The 15,283-nt window shown below is 47.3% G+C and overlaps 2 protein-coding genes across 2 annotated transcripts; one reads left to right on the top strand and one right to left on the bottom strand.

Annotated features, from left to right (window-relative positions):
- Nucleotides 1–875: 875 nt before the first annotated feature.
- On the bottom strand, nt 876–5,850 carry LOC112281578 (transcription factor GTE9). The gene is made up of 9 exons (XM_090249826.1): nt 3,934–5,850; nt 3,723–3,765; nt 3,470–3,607; nt 3,261–3,376; nt 2,896–2,998; nt 2,435–2,607; nt 2,276–2,342; nt 2,032–2,162; nt 876–1,920 (listed from the first exon to the last, which is right to left on the bottom strand). Exons 1-9 carry the CDS (start codon nt 5,434–5,436, stop codon nt 1,591–1,593), a joined length of 2,604 nt encoding a protein of 867 aa, XP_090105952.1. The 5' UTR covers nt 5,437–5,850; the 3' UTR covers nt 876–1,590.
- A 3,575-nt stretch (nt 5,851–9,425) lies between these two features.
- On the top strand, nt 9,426–14,989 carry LOC112281157 (cytosolic endo-beta-N-acetylglucosaminidase 1). Its single transcript, XM_024517390.3, has 13 exons — nt 9,426–9,578; nt 9,892–9,966; nt 10,385–10,882; nt 11,077–11,214; nt 11,351–11,460; nt 11,656–11,767; nt 11,975–12,082; nt 12,405–12,517; nt 12,760–12,841; nt 13,017–13,097; nt 13,218–13,270; nt 13,715–13,841; nt 14,076–14,989. The coding sequence occupies exons 3-13, from the start codon at nt 10,394–10,396 to the stop codon at nt 14,910–14,912; spliced, it is 2,250 nt and encodes a 749-aa protein (XP_024373158.1). The 5' UTR covers nt 9,426–9,578; nt 9,892–9,966; nt 10,385–10,393; the 3' UTR covers nt 14,913–14,989.
- The last annotated feature ends 294 nt before the right edge of the window (nt 14,990–15,283 follow it).

Genomic DNA, 15,283 nt, shown 5'->3' with positions numbered 1-15,283 from the left:
AGATTGGAGGCGGTTTAGTGCCATGGTAATCTGTAAGGGTGGGGAACGCTCCTCATCGTTCAGTGAGCTGAGGGGGGCTGTGACGTTTGCTCGATCCGTTGTTACAGCGACCTGTTGACTGCAGAGTGCGGGCTGGAGCTGCTGGGGAGCAGAAACCTGCTCTGGAATACGAGGTACCTCCTCCGAGAGCTCGTAAGTTTCTACTTGACAAGAACTGTCCATTCGACGGAAGATGACAACAAGTGTATTTAAAGAATTTATGCTTGATTTAGAGAGGAAGATGGTTGATGTACAAAAATAGAAGGTGTTACTATTGGTTGATGATTTCTCAAACGTCCAAGTACCTCACATAGATGCACAATTGAGAATTGAGTTCCTACCTATAAACACTAAGTAAATTCCAACCTATGGAAACAAAACTATTCCATCATTCAAAGCTGAATATCGCAAGCAGTTGATTCAACAACGAATAAATTCTCTCATAGCATTAAGAGCAAAGATATTATTAATGTGTACCAATGAACAATGATACTAGAGAATGGTTGGAACATTACTGATATTACATCAAGAATCATAAATTGATGAAAAATTACACGTATAATTTTGGCTTTCTTTTTACAACAGGGAAATAGAGGAGACAACCATGAGAGACAGAGCAGCTCAAGAAACAATACAAAAAGTGTTGGAAATAGTTCCTACCACAACAAAACAATTGGCAATGGTATTTGCAAAGAGTGAAATTGGACACACTACGAATGCACAAGAGATCATCAATTATGATCTAGACATTGATTTAAACAAAGCCTACACACCTACTGAGGAGGAATTTATACGTCTGCAAGATGAACAAGATGATGCAGCAAACAATAAACCCATTAAAAAAGTTCATAATGTGTTATTCATAAGTTACGTTCTACATTCTCTACGTCCCCTAACGCACCATTCCAGTTACAATTCCATCCCACATAACCCGCACACCACATTCCATACATACCCTTGTTCTTCCGTCCTCCGTCAAAGCGACCGGTGGTAACACACGCACACTACCTCATCCCCACACCACAAACATCATCACAATACACCCAATCTCTCCCCAAACCAGGCCCACATCCTGCTCTATCGGAATACGATCAACTCGCTCACCGATATCAAATCCAAACGCACTACCATTCACACCCTATCTCTCCACCCACAAGCCATTCCACCACACCACACCACACCACACCACACGCATCCACGCCGTCTTCATGTACATTCCCCTCCATTCCTATTCCAATCTCCTCGTTTCACATCCTCTTCTTCAATTTCCCCCCTTTCCCACCCTTTACATCACAAAAGCCCCACCGTTTCCTACCCTATCCACACCCTCACCTCGGCTGGGCTGGGCGGGACGGACTCCTACCGTCCTGGGGTCTCTCTTCATACATATCCATTGTACAATGCCTGGCAGCTCTCCGTACCTCCGCCAGGTACCGAGCTCTCCCAGCTCTTCCGTATACCTGTTTCATTGCTACGACAGAACCCGCAACCAAGACCCTATTACCCCGTGCCTCACGCCTCCATCCCCTCCCCTCCCATCCCCCCCCCCGCCTATTCCACGTCGATCTCGCCGTCCTCCACGTCCACCACCTCGTCCTCTTCGTCCGTCTTCACCGCCTGCGCCGACTCCCCGTCCATCTCCCCCTCCTCCTCCTCGTGCGCCTCCTCCTCGTCGTCGTCGTTCCTCATGTACAGCCCCAACTGCTCCAGCGGATTGCTCCCGCCCTGCAACGCGATCGTCGATGAACCATCCGCCGACCCCTCATCCCCGTTCCCCGCATCGTGCCCTCCTCCCAACATCGCCTCCAACGGTACCGACCGCAGCCTTTCCAAATCCTTCAGTATTCCGCTGTTCTCGTCTATCTCCACTGTCCTCTCCATCTGCACCCGCCCACCCACCGCGTCCCGTCACGTCTCCCACACGCAACCCCCATACTCACCTCACCCCACACAGCCCCCGCCTCCATCCATAGAATAAACATTCACACACACCTGCTGCAGCTCTCTACGAGCCTCTTCGCGCTCCGCCTCCCTCTTTTGCCTCACCAGTAGCGCAGCCTCCGCTTCCGCCTTCCTCTTCGTCATCTCCGCTGCCTTCGCCTCTGCGTGCAGCCTCGCCTTCTCTGCATCACATTTCCATCCCCAACCCCACTTCAGAACACCGACACCACCACCACCACCACCATCGCTGCCATAACTCCACCCACTCTATCCACAACACCTCCAACAAACTCACCCTCTCTTTGCCTCCTCTCCATCTCCTCCCGATCCCTCTTCAACTTCTCCGGGTCCACTTTCTCGTTCTGTTTCACCACCCCCAACCACGTCACCAGTCAGCATTCCCTTCAACCACCACCACCCCGTCCCACACCCACACACACTCACTCACTCTCACCTTCTTCTCCAGAAGCGCCCTCTCCTGAGACTTCACTATTAGATCCGCGAATCGCCCTTTCAGTAGGGCTGCCCGCAACTGCTGCTGCGGCGATAGTTGCCGCCCCGAACTGCTCTTCTCCTGCGCCGCCACCCTCACGACCACACCCTCCCCATCGTTCGCCCCACCGTCCCCTGCATCCACAAAAAACACACCCCCCCCCCATCCTCCGTCACCACGCCCGTCCTACCGTTCGCATCCAAAAACCACCCAATGCCTCCACCAAAACCATCACACCTTCGCTCGCATCCACAACCCCCCGCTCTCCAAAACCACCACCTTCACCTCTTCCATCCCACACCACGCCCCAGAACCCCCCACCTCTCGCTGCTTTTCCACCGCCTCCCTCCCAAACACCACTCTCCCACCCCACCCCCACCCCCTCCCCCCCCCCCCCACAAGTAGAGCACGAAACCACTCACTCTTCGGCACCTCCGTCGCTGCCATAGGGCTGCCTGTGTGCTCGCTTGCGGGGTCTCTGCCCGCCGGGCCCTGCAGCGGTTGCGGCGGACAACCCGCAATCGACTGGCATGTTTCAGCCTCCACCTCCCAGTGTAAGTTCAATGTAGGACACACTCGCAAGCCCTCCTGACTTGAACTAAAGCCAAAGCTAGAGACCCAATATCTTCACACCAGGCACGCAGCCTGCTGCGACGAAAAGTACAACGGCTGCCAAGCAAGGAACCACGACTAAGCCAACCAAATTTCATCACCTCGCCGAGCATCCCCACGAGAAACTAACCAGCCTTCATAACCCTCACTCCAGCCCTAACCCCATCATTCACACCTTGTCATGTGATGCTTTGCCTCCACCTCCACCCCCACCACCACCACCACCACCACCACCAGTCTGCCCATCCTCGGCATCCGATTCACTCCCCGACGAGCTCCCGGAATCCGAATCTACACATCCAACCACCAACCCCCAACCCCTTCAAAAACCGTCTCCTCCCACCCCCTCCGCCACCAACTGCAACCTCCCCTCTCCGCACTTACCACTGTCCGAGCTCCCCGAGTCGCTGCTGTCACTCCCCGAGCTGCTCGATTCTCTCCCGTTGTCGATCACTACCGGCGCGAATTTCGTCGCGCCCACGTCGTCGCCGATATCTACATCCCTCTCACCCTCTTCCCCGCCTGTACCACAAACCAACCATGTCAACCACTCTCCTCTTTCGCACACCCCACCACCCATCATCCCACACTCCACGCCCCCACAATATCATCCAAACAACGCCCACCCATCCCTCACCAGTTCCACCTCTGCGCCCCTCCCCATCGCCTGCTTCCGCCATCTGTCCCCACCGCCCCAAACCACAAATCAGTACCTTGCCATCCCACAACGTTCTCCCGCTCACTACCTCGCACCCCCTCCTCCCCGCTCCCGCCACCACCATCAACCCGCTCGCCCAACAACCCCCGCCGTTCACCACCATAAACCCCCGCCCCCACATTCCACCCACCTCAACGTCCCCGTATTGCGCCTGTGCCTTCGACTTCGCCCTCTTCCCCCTGCTCTTCATGTAGTTCGTCACGAACCGATCCAGCTCCCACAGCGTGTCGTTGTCGAACGAGTCTATGTCCACCTCGATCTCGTCCTCGTTCTGCCCCAAATCCGGATTCCTCTTCTTTATGATCTGTACAATCCGCTCCAGCTTGTCCCCCGGAAGCCTCTCCAAGTTCACGCTCAGTTTCCTCTTCTCCTCGAACGTCATCGCTCTCTTCCCCACCTCCTCCGGCCGCGGCTTCGGCTGCGAACCCATCCGCGAGCTCGCCTTCCCCCGCGTCAACGACACCACATCCCTCTCCCCCCTCCGCACCTCCCCGCTCTCCTCCACCGAGTCCTCGTCGTTCGCCAGCATCTCCTCCTCCTTCCCGCATCGCCTCCTCTCCTCCTCCACCTTCCTCCCCATGTTCTTCCACCACTCCTCGAACATGTTCTTCAGCAGCTCCGCCATCACGTACACGTCGTGCCCCACCGGGTTGTACGTCATCGCATTCGAAAACGTTAACCGAATGTCCTCCCCGAACTCCAACGGCGACGCATACTGCTTCAGGTGCAGCTTCTTCTTGATCGTCCCCAGATCCATCGGCTTCTTTATGATCGAGTGGTAGTCGTGCAGCCCCAGCTTCTCCGCGTCCACCGGCTCGTTGAACACCCACCCGTGCTTGTGCGTCATCAGCTTCCGCAGCAGCGTCATGCACTGCTTCAACATCTCGCCCATCCTCTTGCCCCGCGCCGCCTCCACCTTCTGCCGCCGAGGGTCCCTCCCATCAAGGGTCCCCTTCTCCCCCACCCCCCTCTTCGCCTTCGCCTTCTCCGGAGCCGGCATCTTGTCCTTCCCCGACACGAACTCCGAGTTCACGTACAGCGCGTTCGCTTTCGGCGTCCGCTTCATCTTCTCGCTCGGCGTCCCGCCCGAAGCCTCCGGTACCGCCACGCTCGCCTGACGCGCCAGCCGAGCCTCCCTCTGCGACATCTCCTTCGGCATGTCTCGGGGCGTCTCGCCCGACGACGACGCCGGATCCGACACCACCGACGCCACCTCCTTCCTCCCCTGCCACGTCTCCGCCCCCCGACCCGATTTAGCCTCGCTCCCCTGCGAATGCTGCTTGCTCTCCGATCCCAACCCCCCCGCCCGCTGCCTCCCCTTCGCAAGAACCTCCAGCCACGCCTCGATCTTGCACCCCACCGTCCGAACCTCCTCCAGCCCCCGCTTCAGCTTCTTCCGCAACTCGCTCCTCTGCTCGCGGCTCAGCTTCGCCACGTCCACCGTCATCACGCCCGCCGGCCCCTGCACATACTCCTGGTTCAAACTCATCGACTTCCGTTTCAAAGCCCGGGGCTCGTTCGACACGTCCGCGCCCACCTTCGCCATCTTCGGCCCCTTCTTCATCATATCGTCCGCCCCTACGGAGTAAGGGTTCGCGTGCCGCTCATGATTCAACACGGCTATCGACGCCATGCATGCGGACTCACTCGCAGGGCTACTCCCCCCCCTCCCTCCCTCCCTCCCTCCTCCCCGTCGCCCTCTCGCTCAAACACTCATCCTAACCTGTTCCACCACCCTTCGCAGGCCACCTACAACCGCAACCCCTTTCCCAACGCCCCCAAAAAAATTACCCGCCGCTCCTCCGAACTACCTCACCGCCGCCGCTTCTGCTACCCAGCACTCCAGACGCGGATCTATCCCCCCTCCCCTCTAATCTGCTCCCACCTCGCGTGCTACTGCTCCCAGATGGATGCCCCAGCCAGGCCCCTCTAGTCGGCCCCCTGCTGCATCCTGCGCCACGCCCGAGGGGTCATCCTCGGCGGATCACCCACCCCAGGGCCTCCCGCACGCGAGGGCGCATGCACAACATAACACAGCCCAAACCCCACCCCACCCCACCCCGAAATTCAACTCTAAGCCCCCGTCCCGACCCGACCCGGCCCGGCCCGAGTCCGCGACGCACCCTCCAAGCTTGCCTCAATTTGCTTGCCTGCCCCACGACACCGGCAGCAGCACGCTGGACTGCAGGCAGCTCTAGGGTTTTCCCGCCCGAACCCTCCTCGCGAATCGGCGGCGAAGGAACACTCGATCACTCGCACAGCCAAGCCAGTGCCCCCGTCCCACCCGACGCCGCTCGCTCGCTGGGTTTCCCCGCGGCGCCACCTGTGTTCCTGCCCCGTACAACAACAGTCCAATGCCACCCGGGGTCGCCCACCCGATCACGCCACCACGGATCCCCTCCACCCCCCACGCCCCACAAGCCCTCCTCCCTCGATCCGCCCGACCGACGTCGTGTTACTGCTGCTGCAACGTCGTTGTCTTCGAGCTCCGTCCCCTGCAGCGCTCCGCCTCCCCGTCTTCCATTATGTAGGCCCCCACGCGCCGCGGGATTAGGCGATGCACCTCCCGCCGTCGAGGCGCCCCTTTCGAGTGGTCCGTGTGTCTATGGCTGCTGTTGATTCTGACGTGGTGTTTTGTGTGTGTCTCTCAATTTTACGACGGATCTATTTTCGCCTGTATGATCTTACGTGGTTCTGGGGCTTTATGGTGGGTAGATACTGTTTTTGGGTTTTTGGAGGCAGTTTGCATTGTTGTTGTCACCTTAGTTTGTTTGAAATTCTTGGGACGTGACCGCGCCTGGTGTCTTTATTCTTCGGCGGGAGTTATGATTTTGCTGGTTGCGTTTTTTTGCGTACTTTAACCAACGAAATTCGTTACTTCTGTCACTTCGCTTCGATGTCAACTCTGTGTTTGGCGTCCGTCGCCTCCTTTCGAGTTGTGAAATTTGTTGAGTTAGTGTTTTTTTCTTAATGTTAGCTGACTGTGCATTACCATGTGTACCACTTATTTTCATTTTGTTGGTCATTCATTCAATGGCTACCATTCAATTTGATTACAATGTACTGATTAGAACTGGTGTTCAATATATTTCTCAGTTTTTACTAATGTAGATGGATCTAACATATTTAATTTTAGGATATAGACACATCTAAATCAATGTAATTGTCTCTATTCTACATCACACAGGTGCAAATAAAAGTAGGCAACATATTTATTCCAGTTTTACATAAGTATCGAAGAATGTGCGGCGTCGATTCTATCATGAACAAAACATGTTTTTAAGACACTTCATCAATTTATGTATAAAGTTTTTGGACTTTCTAGTGGGATCAAAAGTAATTGACATGGCTTGCATTCGCAACTTACACATGGTGAACATACTAAAATACACTGTCTATTTTTTTATGTGTCTGTTAATAGAAAAAGAAATCAGTTTCTACGAGTGATTCATGTATGTACACATGTTTGTATACATATGTGTGTATTGGTATATATTTTATACTGTATTAGAATATAAAGCTGTATGTATGTATACATAAATGCATGAAACACCAAAAACCCATGTTAGGCAGAATGTTTATGATGACTTTTTGAGCTGTTTAATACAACCATATGTGGAATGGATTACAAAATGATTGTGATATCACGTTTGTAGATAACATAGTTGAGTTTTAGTAAGTTCAGAAAAGGTTGACATTGTTGCCTGTGAAGATTTTAATGATTTGTACACAGAATTTTATAAACCCGTAAATTACAATAAATTTACAGATAATTATAAATAGCTTGGTTAAGATATTATTAAAGAATAAGTTATTTACCTTGAGTACTTTATCAATATAGACTGTGCTATATTACTAGCTTGTCAACAAATATTTTCTATGGTGTTATTCAATATTCTAACCATTTATAATTAGTAAGGGATTAATCAATTTTATGTGTTTGTGGATATATATATATGAGAATATTATATAGACCCAAGTTTTTAATGGATTGACCCACCCTTAAAATAAATAAATAAAACAATGATTTTTGGATTCATTTTTCCATTATTAGGTTTGCAACCAATAAAATCCAACCATATTCATCATGATTACCATGTTTTTCATCAAGATTGGGTCTATTTAGTAAAAGTATGGGTCTATTTATAACTCCCCTATCCATACATACAAACATAGTTTTTATTGTTTTTAAAATAATGCATTGAAACTTATCTATCCCTCCTACATTTTGTTTCTTGAAATATTCTCAATCAATAAAAATTTATAAACATGTATAACTAAGTGAGTTTGATAAAGTTTGTTGAAACTTTTTCTGATAAAATTTTCAACAAACTTTTATCAATACTACATTTAGTTATATATTCAAATTTATACCGTATGGACCAGTTTCAGCAATAACTATCAAGCAAAGCATGTATGAAAGTTTCTATGTCATGGAGTAAGAAAGGAAGTGGTTACCTACCACAATCTGGAGGAAAGGGGCCCATATATATTTATCCTTCGAGCATTGATGGCGAGTTTTGCTTGAAGAGCAAGGTAAGTATATAAAATGAGTAATGAAAAGAGGACATGATTGTCATTTTCAATTGCCCTCGTTGAGAACGTGAGAGCGCTTCACAATGCATTGTGGGAACGTATATTGAGTTTGGGAACCTCGTACGAGCTTGAAACTCATATGTACGATTGGGGACGTGGACGAGAACGTATTGCTGCGGTCATGAGGGGCAAAGGTACCGAACTGCGGTGGGGCATTGGAAAGAAATCGACTGCCAGAAGAAGAGAGAGAGAGGTTAGAAAACATTTTTCTTCAAGTGCGTGGAAAAGAAAATCGGAAAGTGAGAAAGATACATATAGATCGGGCAGTGAGAAAGATACAGATATTGGGCAGTGAGAAAGATACAGATATTGGGCAGTGAGAAAGATATAGATCTCGGGCAGTGAGAAAGATATAGATCTCGGGCAGTGAGAAAGATATAGATCTCGGGCAGTGAGAAGGATGCAGAAATCGGGCAGTGAGAAAGCTACAGATATTGGGCAGTGAGAAAGATATAGATCTCGGGCAGTGAGAAGGATGCAGAAATCGGGCAGTGAGAAAGATATAGATCTCGGGCAGTGAGAAGGATGCAGAAATCGGGCAGTGAGAAGGATGCAGAAATCGGGTAGTGAGAAAGATATAGATACCGGGCAGTGAGAAAGATAAAGATTTCGGGCAGTGAGAAAGATGCAGAAATCTGGCTGTGAGGAAAGAAATAGGACATTGAGAAAGATACAGAAATTGGGCAGTGAGAAAGGGCCGTAGCGAAATAGGGGTATCCAGCTGGTAATGGATGAATAGAAAGCCCTAATCCCTCGGTGTACGATTACAAATTAACAAATCTTAAACCCTTAATCTATCCAACTGTTCATAAATGGATTTGTGTTTTTTATTTAAAATCTCAAACCCTTATCCTTGCACCCCTCGTGCTAATATTTTGGGACTCCTAGCAATTGCATGCCCGTCAATGAGCCGGGCATCTGTACCTGCAGACACACATGGATGGCTGGCAGATGAAGTAAAAACGCCAGAGTGCAATTGGGATGTTAGAGTGAAACAGAAATTTGCCGAGGATTGCTTGATGTTTGTACAGATTTGCTGTGCACAAAATCGGTGTTGACGAGGGACCAAGAGGATCGTCGTATCGGTTGTGGGATCTCAGGAGGGGCAAGGCCGGATTGGAGAGATGTCGAGTTGCAGAGGAACTGGTCAGAAATCACCGGAGTTTGTCTGGAATTCATGTAAGAAATTTGAGGAACTGGGACGGCTGTGTTCACGATTTCCACATTTGGCTTCACAGGTAGTGACAGACTGAGAGATATACCGACTCTTGTGAGAGTTGATGTCCTGAGAGCTTAGTTTCAGTGTGTGGAGTACGAGTCTTTCAAGATCATTTGCGCGAGGTCGATTTTGTTTCGCAGGAAGAGTCAGTTAGCTGCGGCGAAAAAGAAGCATTGAAATTGCGGAGGTGGACATGTAATTACCAAGATGAGATTGTTGTGTCAGTTAACCAGATTTGATAAATCGAAATTTGTTGGAGTTTTGGCAGAGTAGATCTTTCGCTTCCGACCATTTGTAGCAGAGGTCGGGTTAGATGTCATCACTGGGTCTGAAGGAGCCACAACGCAGGTCATGAATGGGTGACTGCTACTGTGAGCCTGTTCTTTCTCGCTGGATCTGTATGTTTTGGTTGCCAGCCATCCATTATATTTCTCGAATGTTGGAGTTGTAGGGGTTGACCGTTTGTGCAGGTGCTGCGTGGTATTTTACACTTCGGTAGTTTCAATGCTTGTTGAAATCGCAACGTTTTCTTTTCTAACTTCAGTGTCCGATGTTTTTCTAAGCATGTGAGTCTGGTTGTTATTTGAGAGAGGTGATAGGCAGAGTTTTTGTCAGAAGATGGGGTTTCTTCAACTGGTAAGATGCACACTGGAGGGGTGTGTTTCCAAGAGCGTGATGCTAACAAAATTATGCGGTAGTAAAAGCATAGGGAGGCTGAAAGGTTTACTTTGCAGGAATTCTGAGAACTCTCGGATTTGTTTTGCAGGAGATATATATGTACTTTAGTGTTAGGGTGCTTCGGAGACGTAAAGTTAGAGTATTTATTGCAGAAGCAAGGAGGCGGGTATTTGCAATATTGTCGAAGCTACCTGCAATTTGTTCCTGCTGTATTTGGAGAATTCAAGTAGCTACAGCCATGGTAGAGTCTGCTGCAGAGTCTGAATACGGATCACCAGTGGCCCAACCGATTGATACTCTGGCAGATTTGGCGGGTCAAAAGCTTCTTAAGTCTCCAGTACGGGAATTTCTTGAAGGCTCGGTACCATTGCCGCTTAACATCGAGGCAAAGCGGCCACAGCTGCTTGTGTGTCATGATTACAAGGGAGGTTATCAAGAGGACAAATGGGTGCAGGGAAGGAAGGGAATGGAGGGGTACGTTCTCTGGCATTGGCATTTGGTCGATGTATTTGTGTACTTCTCACATTCGCTAGTGACCATTCCACCTCCAGGATGGATCAATGCCGGCCACAAACATGGTGTTCCGGTGAGTTTGATGAAGGGTTTATTACGATGTTCGAGGGTTAGAAGATCTCTCTTAGAGGATGTGTTATGATACGGAACTCGTGACCGTTTAGAATGTTTTTTGAAGGGATTTTTTCTTTTTGGTTTGTTTGTTTGCCACTTTCAGGGCTACGACGCTAAAATTTAATATTATTTTACCTCGAATATTGCAAACAGGTCCTCGGAACTTTTATTACCGAATGGGCACGCGGTGCGTCGGTGTGCCGGGAGCTCCTTGCCAGTGCAGAAACTTGCTGTATGTACGCGTCCCAGTTGGCAGATTTGGCTTATGGTTTGGGCTTTGATGGCTGGTTGGTATGTAAATACTCACACATTTACCCAGAACCTTCAGTAATTGCAGTTATAAATTATGTATAATACTTAAGGTGGGAGGATTCAGCGGGAGGGTTCCAAGTATTTATTACTGATTTCTCTTTTTTGAATCGAGCAGGTCAATATAGAGAATAAGGTGGATACGAAGGATCTACCACGTCTACATCTTTTTTTGCAACATTTGCGACAATGTATGCACACCCTGAAGCCCAACTCTGACGTCATCTGGTAATAGCCTCACCATGTTGTGCATTCATTCTGACTACTACCTCTACTTCTACTTCTAATAACAACAATAGTTTGATACATAGTATTATCCAAAACCTAAACCCGCTTTTGGATTGTTTCCATGTAGAATGTGTCTATATTTTGATATTATATTATGCTTGAGACTATATTTGAAATCAATATTATATATTGTAGGTACGATGCTGTTACAGATGAAGGAGATCTAGATTGGCAAAATTGTTTGAACGAGAAAAATCGGTCCTTTTTTGCCGTCAGTGATGGCCTCTTCACCAACTATACTTGGAGTGTGAGTCTCTGCATCAAATGGAATTGTTCTCATTATAGAAGAAATTTGCCATGTTCTGGGGGCACATTATACTTGAAGTTTTAGAATCTCTATCCCTGCGCCGTTTGTAAGATTTTTGTACACTGCATGAACTCTCGGTAGGTATTGTCTTTGACTGGGTTTACGCCTATGCATCGGTTCACACTTTTGCGGATGAATATGGAACAGGAGGGGATGGCTAAATTAAGTGCCAATGCAGCTGGGGAGCGGAACTTTGAGGTGTATATGGGGGTGGATGTTTTTGGGCGCAACACATTTGGTGGTGGAGGTTTTGATGTAGGCTTCCTATTATCCGTGTTAGTCTTATGTCGTTTAAAATTCTTCCTTTGTACGTGTGAAATGTATCAATTACTTTGGTTTTTCAAAATATGGTCACTCGAGGTATCGAGCTTGTGGGCGCCACTTGTCATGCTCAGCCATAGATTCTGTACACAGCGTTAAAGGCTTATCTTGTTGATTCGCATGGGGCTAAGCCAGAAAAATTGTTTATCTAGAGGAAACCTTTTTCTTGCTAGTCTTATACAAGGCTGAACTTGGGTGGATTTATTAAGGTGTTGAAGTCTTCTAATATTTAGTTTGACGTGGAAGGGGTGCGCAGTGTGACAAAGCGCTGAAGGTAGCACGCGAGGGAGAAGTATCAGCAGCTTTATTTGCTCCAGCATGGGTTTATGAAACCAATCAACCACCTTCCTTTGAAATTGCCCAAAGCAGGTTATAAGCAGAAATATTCTTTTCAACTATACGTGCTAAACTCGTTTGCGGATGTGAGCCTGCTGTGTTGTACGTTTATTTCGTGCCGTTTTTTTTACTTTTGGAAATCCTATGTTAGTTTTTAGAAGCGTGCCAATGCACATATGAAAGTTCTTTCTGATCTCAGTGAAAATTAGTGGTTATTTGAATTGGGAAATCAGTCGCAGTTGGAATTGAAATCTAAACTATGTTCTTTGATATAGGTGGTGGAGCCGCATTGAAGACTGTTGGCCAATTGCTCGTTGTAGTCCAATAGCACTTCCGTTTTTCACCGACTTCAATCGAGTGAAGCACCGAACTTACTAGAGAACGATTTATTTATTTATTTCTTTTGGAAATTGCCGTTGATCCACATTCTAAAGTTTCTTAAATTTCCTATTTATGATTATTCTATACTGCAAGGAAGAATTATTCAATGAGCATAAAGCTCAACGGATGCTGATGGCGGTAATGGCAACAGGGTTGTGGAACTCGGGTGGCAGTAGAAGGAAAGGAGGTTTCAACTCAGCCATGGTTTAATCTTTCATGCCAAAATTTACAGGTATTTGTTAATGTCTGTGCTCCTTCGATTTACATAATTCCTCTGCTTCCGTTTATAGTTAGGTGTTCCTTATGATCGAGTCTTCTTCTAGCATATTAACCTTTCGGACGTTGTGAGCAGCCGATATTGAAAGTGATTGCACTGTCCGAAAGTCCCTTGGAAGTCAGCATGAGGTGACATATGTACCCCATCCATTTTTTGCATGAACAGCTTCTATGCATTCTTGTTTAATCATCTTTAGAGAACTTATCCAACGACGGATGTTATAAGAACCCATTAATGGATGTTTCTTGCCTCTTCAAACTTGAACATGATCAGAGTTTTCGCCTAGGAGTTCCTTAGTTAATTACTTTTCTTAACAATGTAACAAATGAGATCGCAGCATGTCAGCTTGAAATGTTTTTGTACGTTCACATGTTTTTTTTTAGGTTAGTCATTTGAAATTAGACACTTGACTTTCGTTTATTCTGTTTATTAAAGAATGAGTTCAAAAAGCTGAAGGATATTTTTCTCGTTCTATCCTGTCGTCTTTGGCAACAATAGCCTATCCTATCACGCTTAAAGTTCTAAAGCGTTTTTGGGGTAATCCCTGAATTAAAAATTCATTGTTGTGGCAGTCATGAGGCAGCGTATAGCGGAGGGTCCTGCATAAAATTAACAGGATCTGATGACTCTCAAGGTTTGGTGCTGCTATATGAATGTAACGTTCCCGTAAAGACGAGAGAGATTCATACATCATACTGTGTAAGTTTTTGTCTATTTTCATTATTTTTGTTAACTGCTTTTGTTTTCTCATTGTTTACCGTACTCGCTAATCGTGTGTTTGTTAGAAACCGTTTTGCATAGATATCTTTTTCAGAAATCGAATTTGTAGGATATCAACATAGACTATCATTCCCTGCAACTAAAGCATTATACGGTGTTCAAGTATTACATATCATGATTCTAAAATCAGGACTGGTTACATCTTTGGTACAGGTTCATGTGGATGATCAGCTCCATATCTGTATTGCTCTTATTATTCACAGAGAAAGCTCAAGAATTGTAGTATTGCTGGTAGAAGAAGGGTCTCAAGTACAAGTGCCTTCAACCTTGAAAAACTGTGTTGTCCAGCAGGCTACGCGCAAAGCAGATTTGGAGACCCTCAATTCAGAAAGTAACAAGTGGATTGTGCGCAAGCATGTGTTGGAACTAGGCATTTGTGCACTTTCCCAAATATATGCTGTTACGTACTCTCACGAGCTCGACGTAAAGAAGCTCATATCCTTAGTTGAGGATAACACCCTGACCACGAGAACTTTGATTACTGATTCCGTTGCTGGTTCGAAAGATCCTGAAATTTTACATGGCATGCTAGGTCACCTGCGTATATCTACTGAACGAGAACATGACAGAGAATTACCCAACATTGTTTTTGAAGGCTGCGAACCACAGTGGACACAAAAATCCGAGGCATGGAAATCAGTTAGCTTGACTTTGAGGTGGGGACTGGTTCAGATGCATAGTTCACCTGGAAATTGCCAGTGGGTGCAGTATCACGTATACATATCAAAAGATGGTGAATCAAGAGGCTGTTCAGTAAGCAGAGGAGATCCCGAGTTTCTGGGAGTTTCAGTTGTAAAAGCATTTTCTGTCCAAGACTTGTTGATTTCTAGTTCATGCACCATGCTTAATTTTCACGTCCAAGCTCACTGCACATGTGGATTACCAGGGGCCCTTACGGCTCCTTGCATTGTTAGTAATTCCAACAGCAATCCGAGTTCGCATCTGGACTCTGATATTTCAGGACCCGTTCTGAATAAGCACGCAGTCTGAATCATTGCGTGGTGCAATTTATCATTAATACCACAAATCAGTTGCATTTGACTTCTGAACGCTATGTTGAACTTGGACATTTTAGTCTTGTTAAGTCCACATCTCCTGGTTGGAAAGTTTCTGGTTAACGCTGTTTTATGCAGCAATATCGAACTATTGTTCCAACAATGAACGAAGTTTCTAAGTGTACATAATCATTGAAAATGTTACTCTTCAAAATCATACTTTGAACATCAGCCCTTCCATAACTACTCTCTGAATGACGGCAATGGCCTTGGCAAAATTCCGTTCTACAAGCTAACAATAACAAGCCCACAAAAGAAAATTATGTATTTAAGAACTTGTACACATCTAGTGGTAAACTGTGTGCA

The sequence above is a fragment of the Physcomitrium patens genome, chromosome 4, assembly GCF_059467195.1.
Source record: "Physcomitrium patens ecotype Gransden chromosome 4, ASM5946719v1, whole genome shotgun sequence".
Lineage (NCBI taxonomy): Eukaryota > Viridiplantae > Streptophyta > Bryopsida > Funariales > Funariaceae > Physcomitrium > Physcomitrium patens.
This window is presented reverse-complemented; position numbering and strand designations above follow the sequence as displayed.

Coding starts and splice junctions, on each gene's coding strand:
- LOC112281157 (XM_024517390.3), top strand. CDS start 10,394: ATGTACTTTAGTGTTAGGGTGCTTCGGAGACGTAAAGTTAGAGTATTT. Junction 12,083..12,404: donor TTGGTGGTGGAGGTTTTGAT/GTAGGCTTCCTA, acceptor AGGGGTGCGCAG/TGTGACAAAGCGCTGAAGGT. Junction 13,098..13,217: donor TTTCATGCCAAAATTTACAG/GTATTTGTTAAT, acceptor CGTTGTGAGCAG/CCGATATTGAAAGTGATTGC.
- LOC112281578 (XM_090249826.1), bottom strand. CDS start 5,436: ATGGCGTCGATAGCCGTGTTGAATCATGAGCGGCACGCGAACCCTTAC. Junction 3,766..3,933: donor CGCAATACGGGGACGTTGAG/GTGGGTGGAATG, acceptor CGGTGGGGACAG/ATGGCGGAAGCAGGCGATGG. Junction 3,377..3,469: donor CTCGGGGAGCTCGGACAGTG/GTAAGTGCGGAG, acceptor TTGGATGTGTAG/ATTCGGATTCCGGGAGCTCG.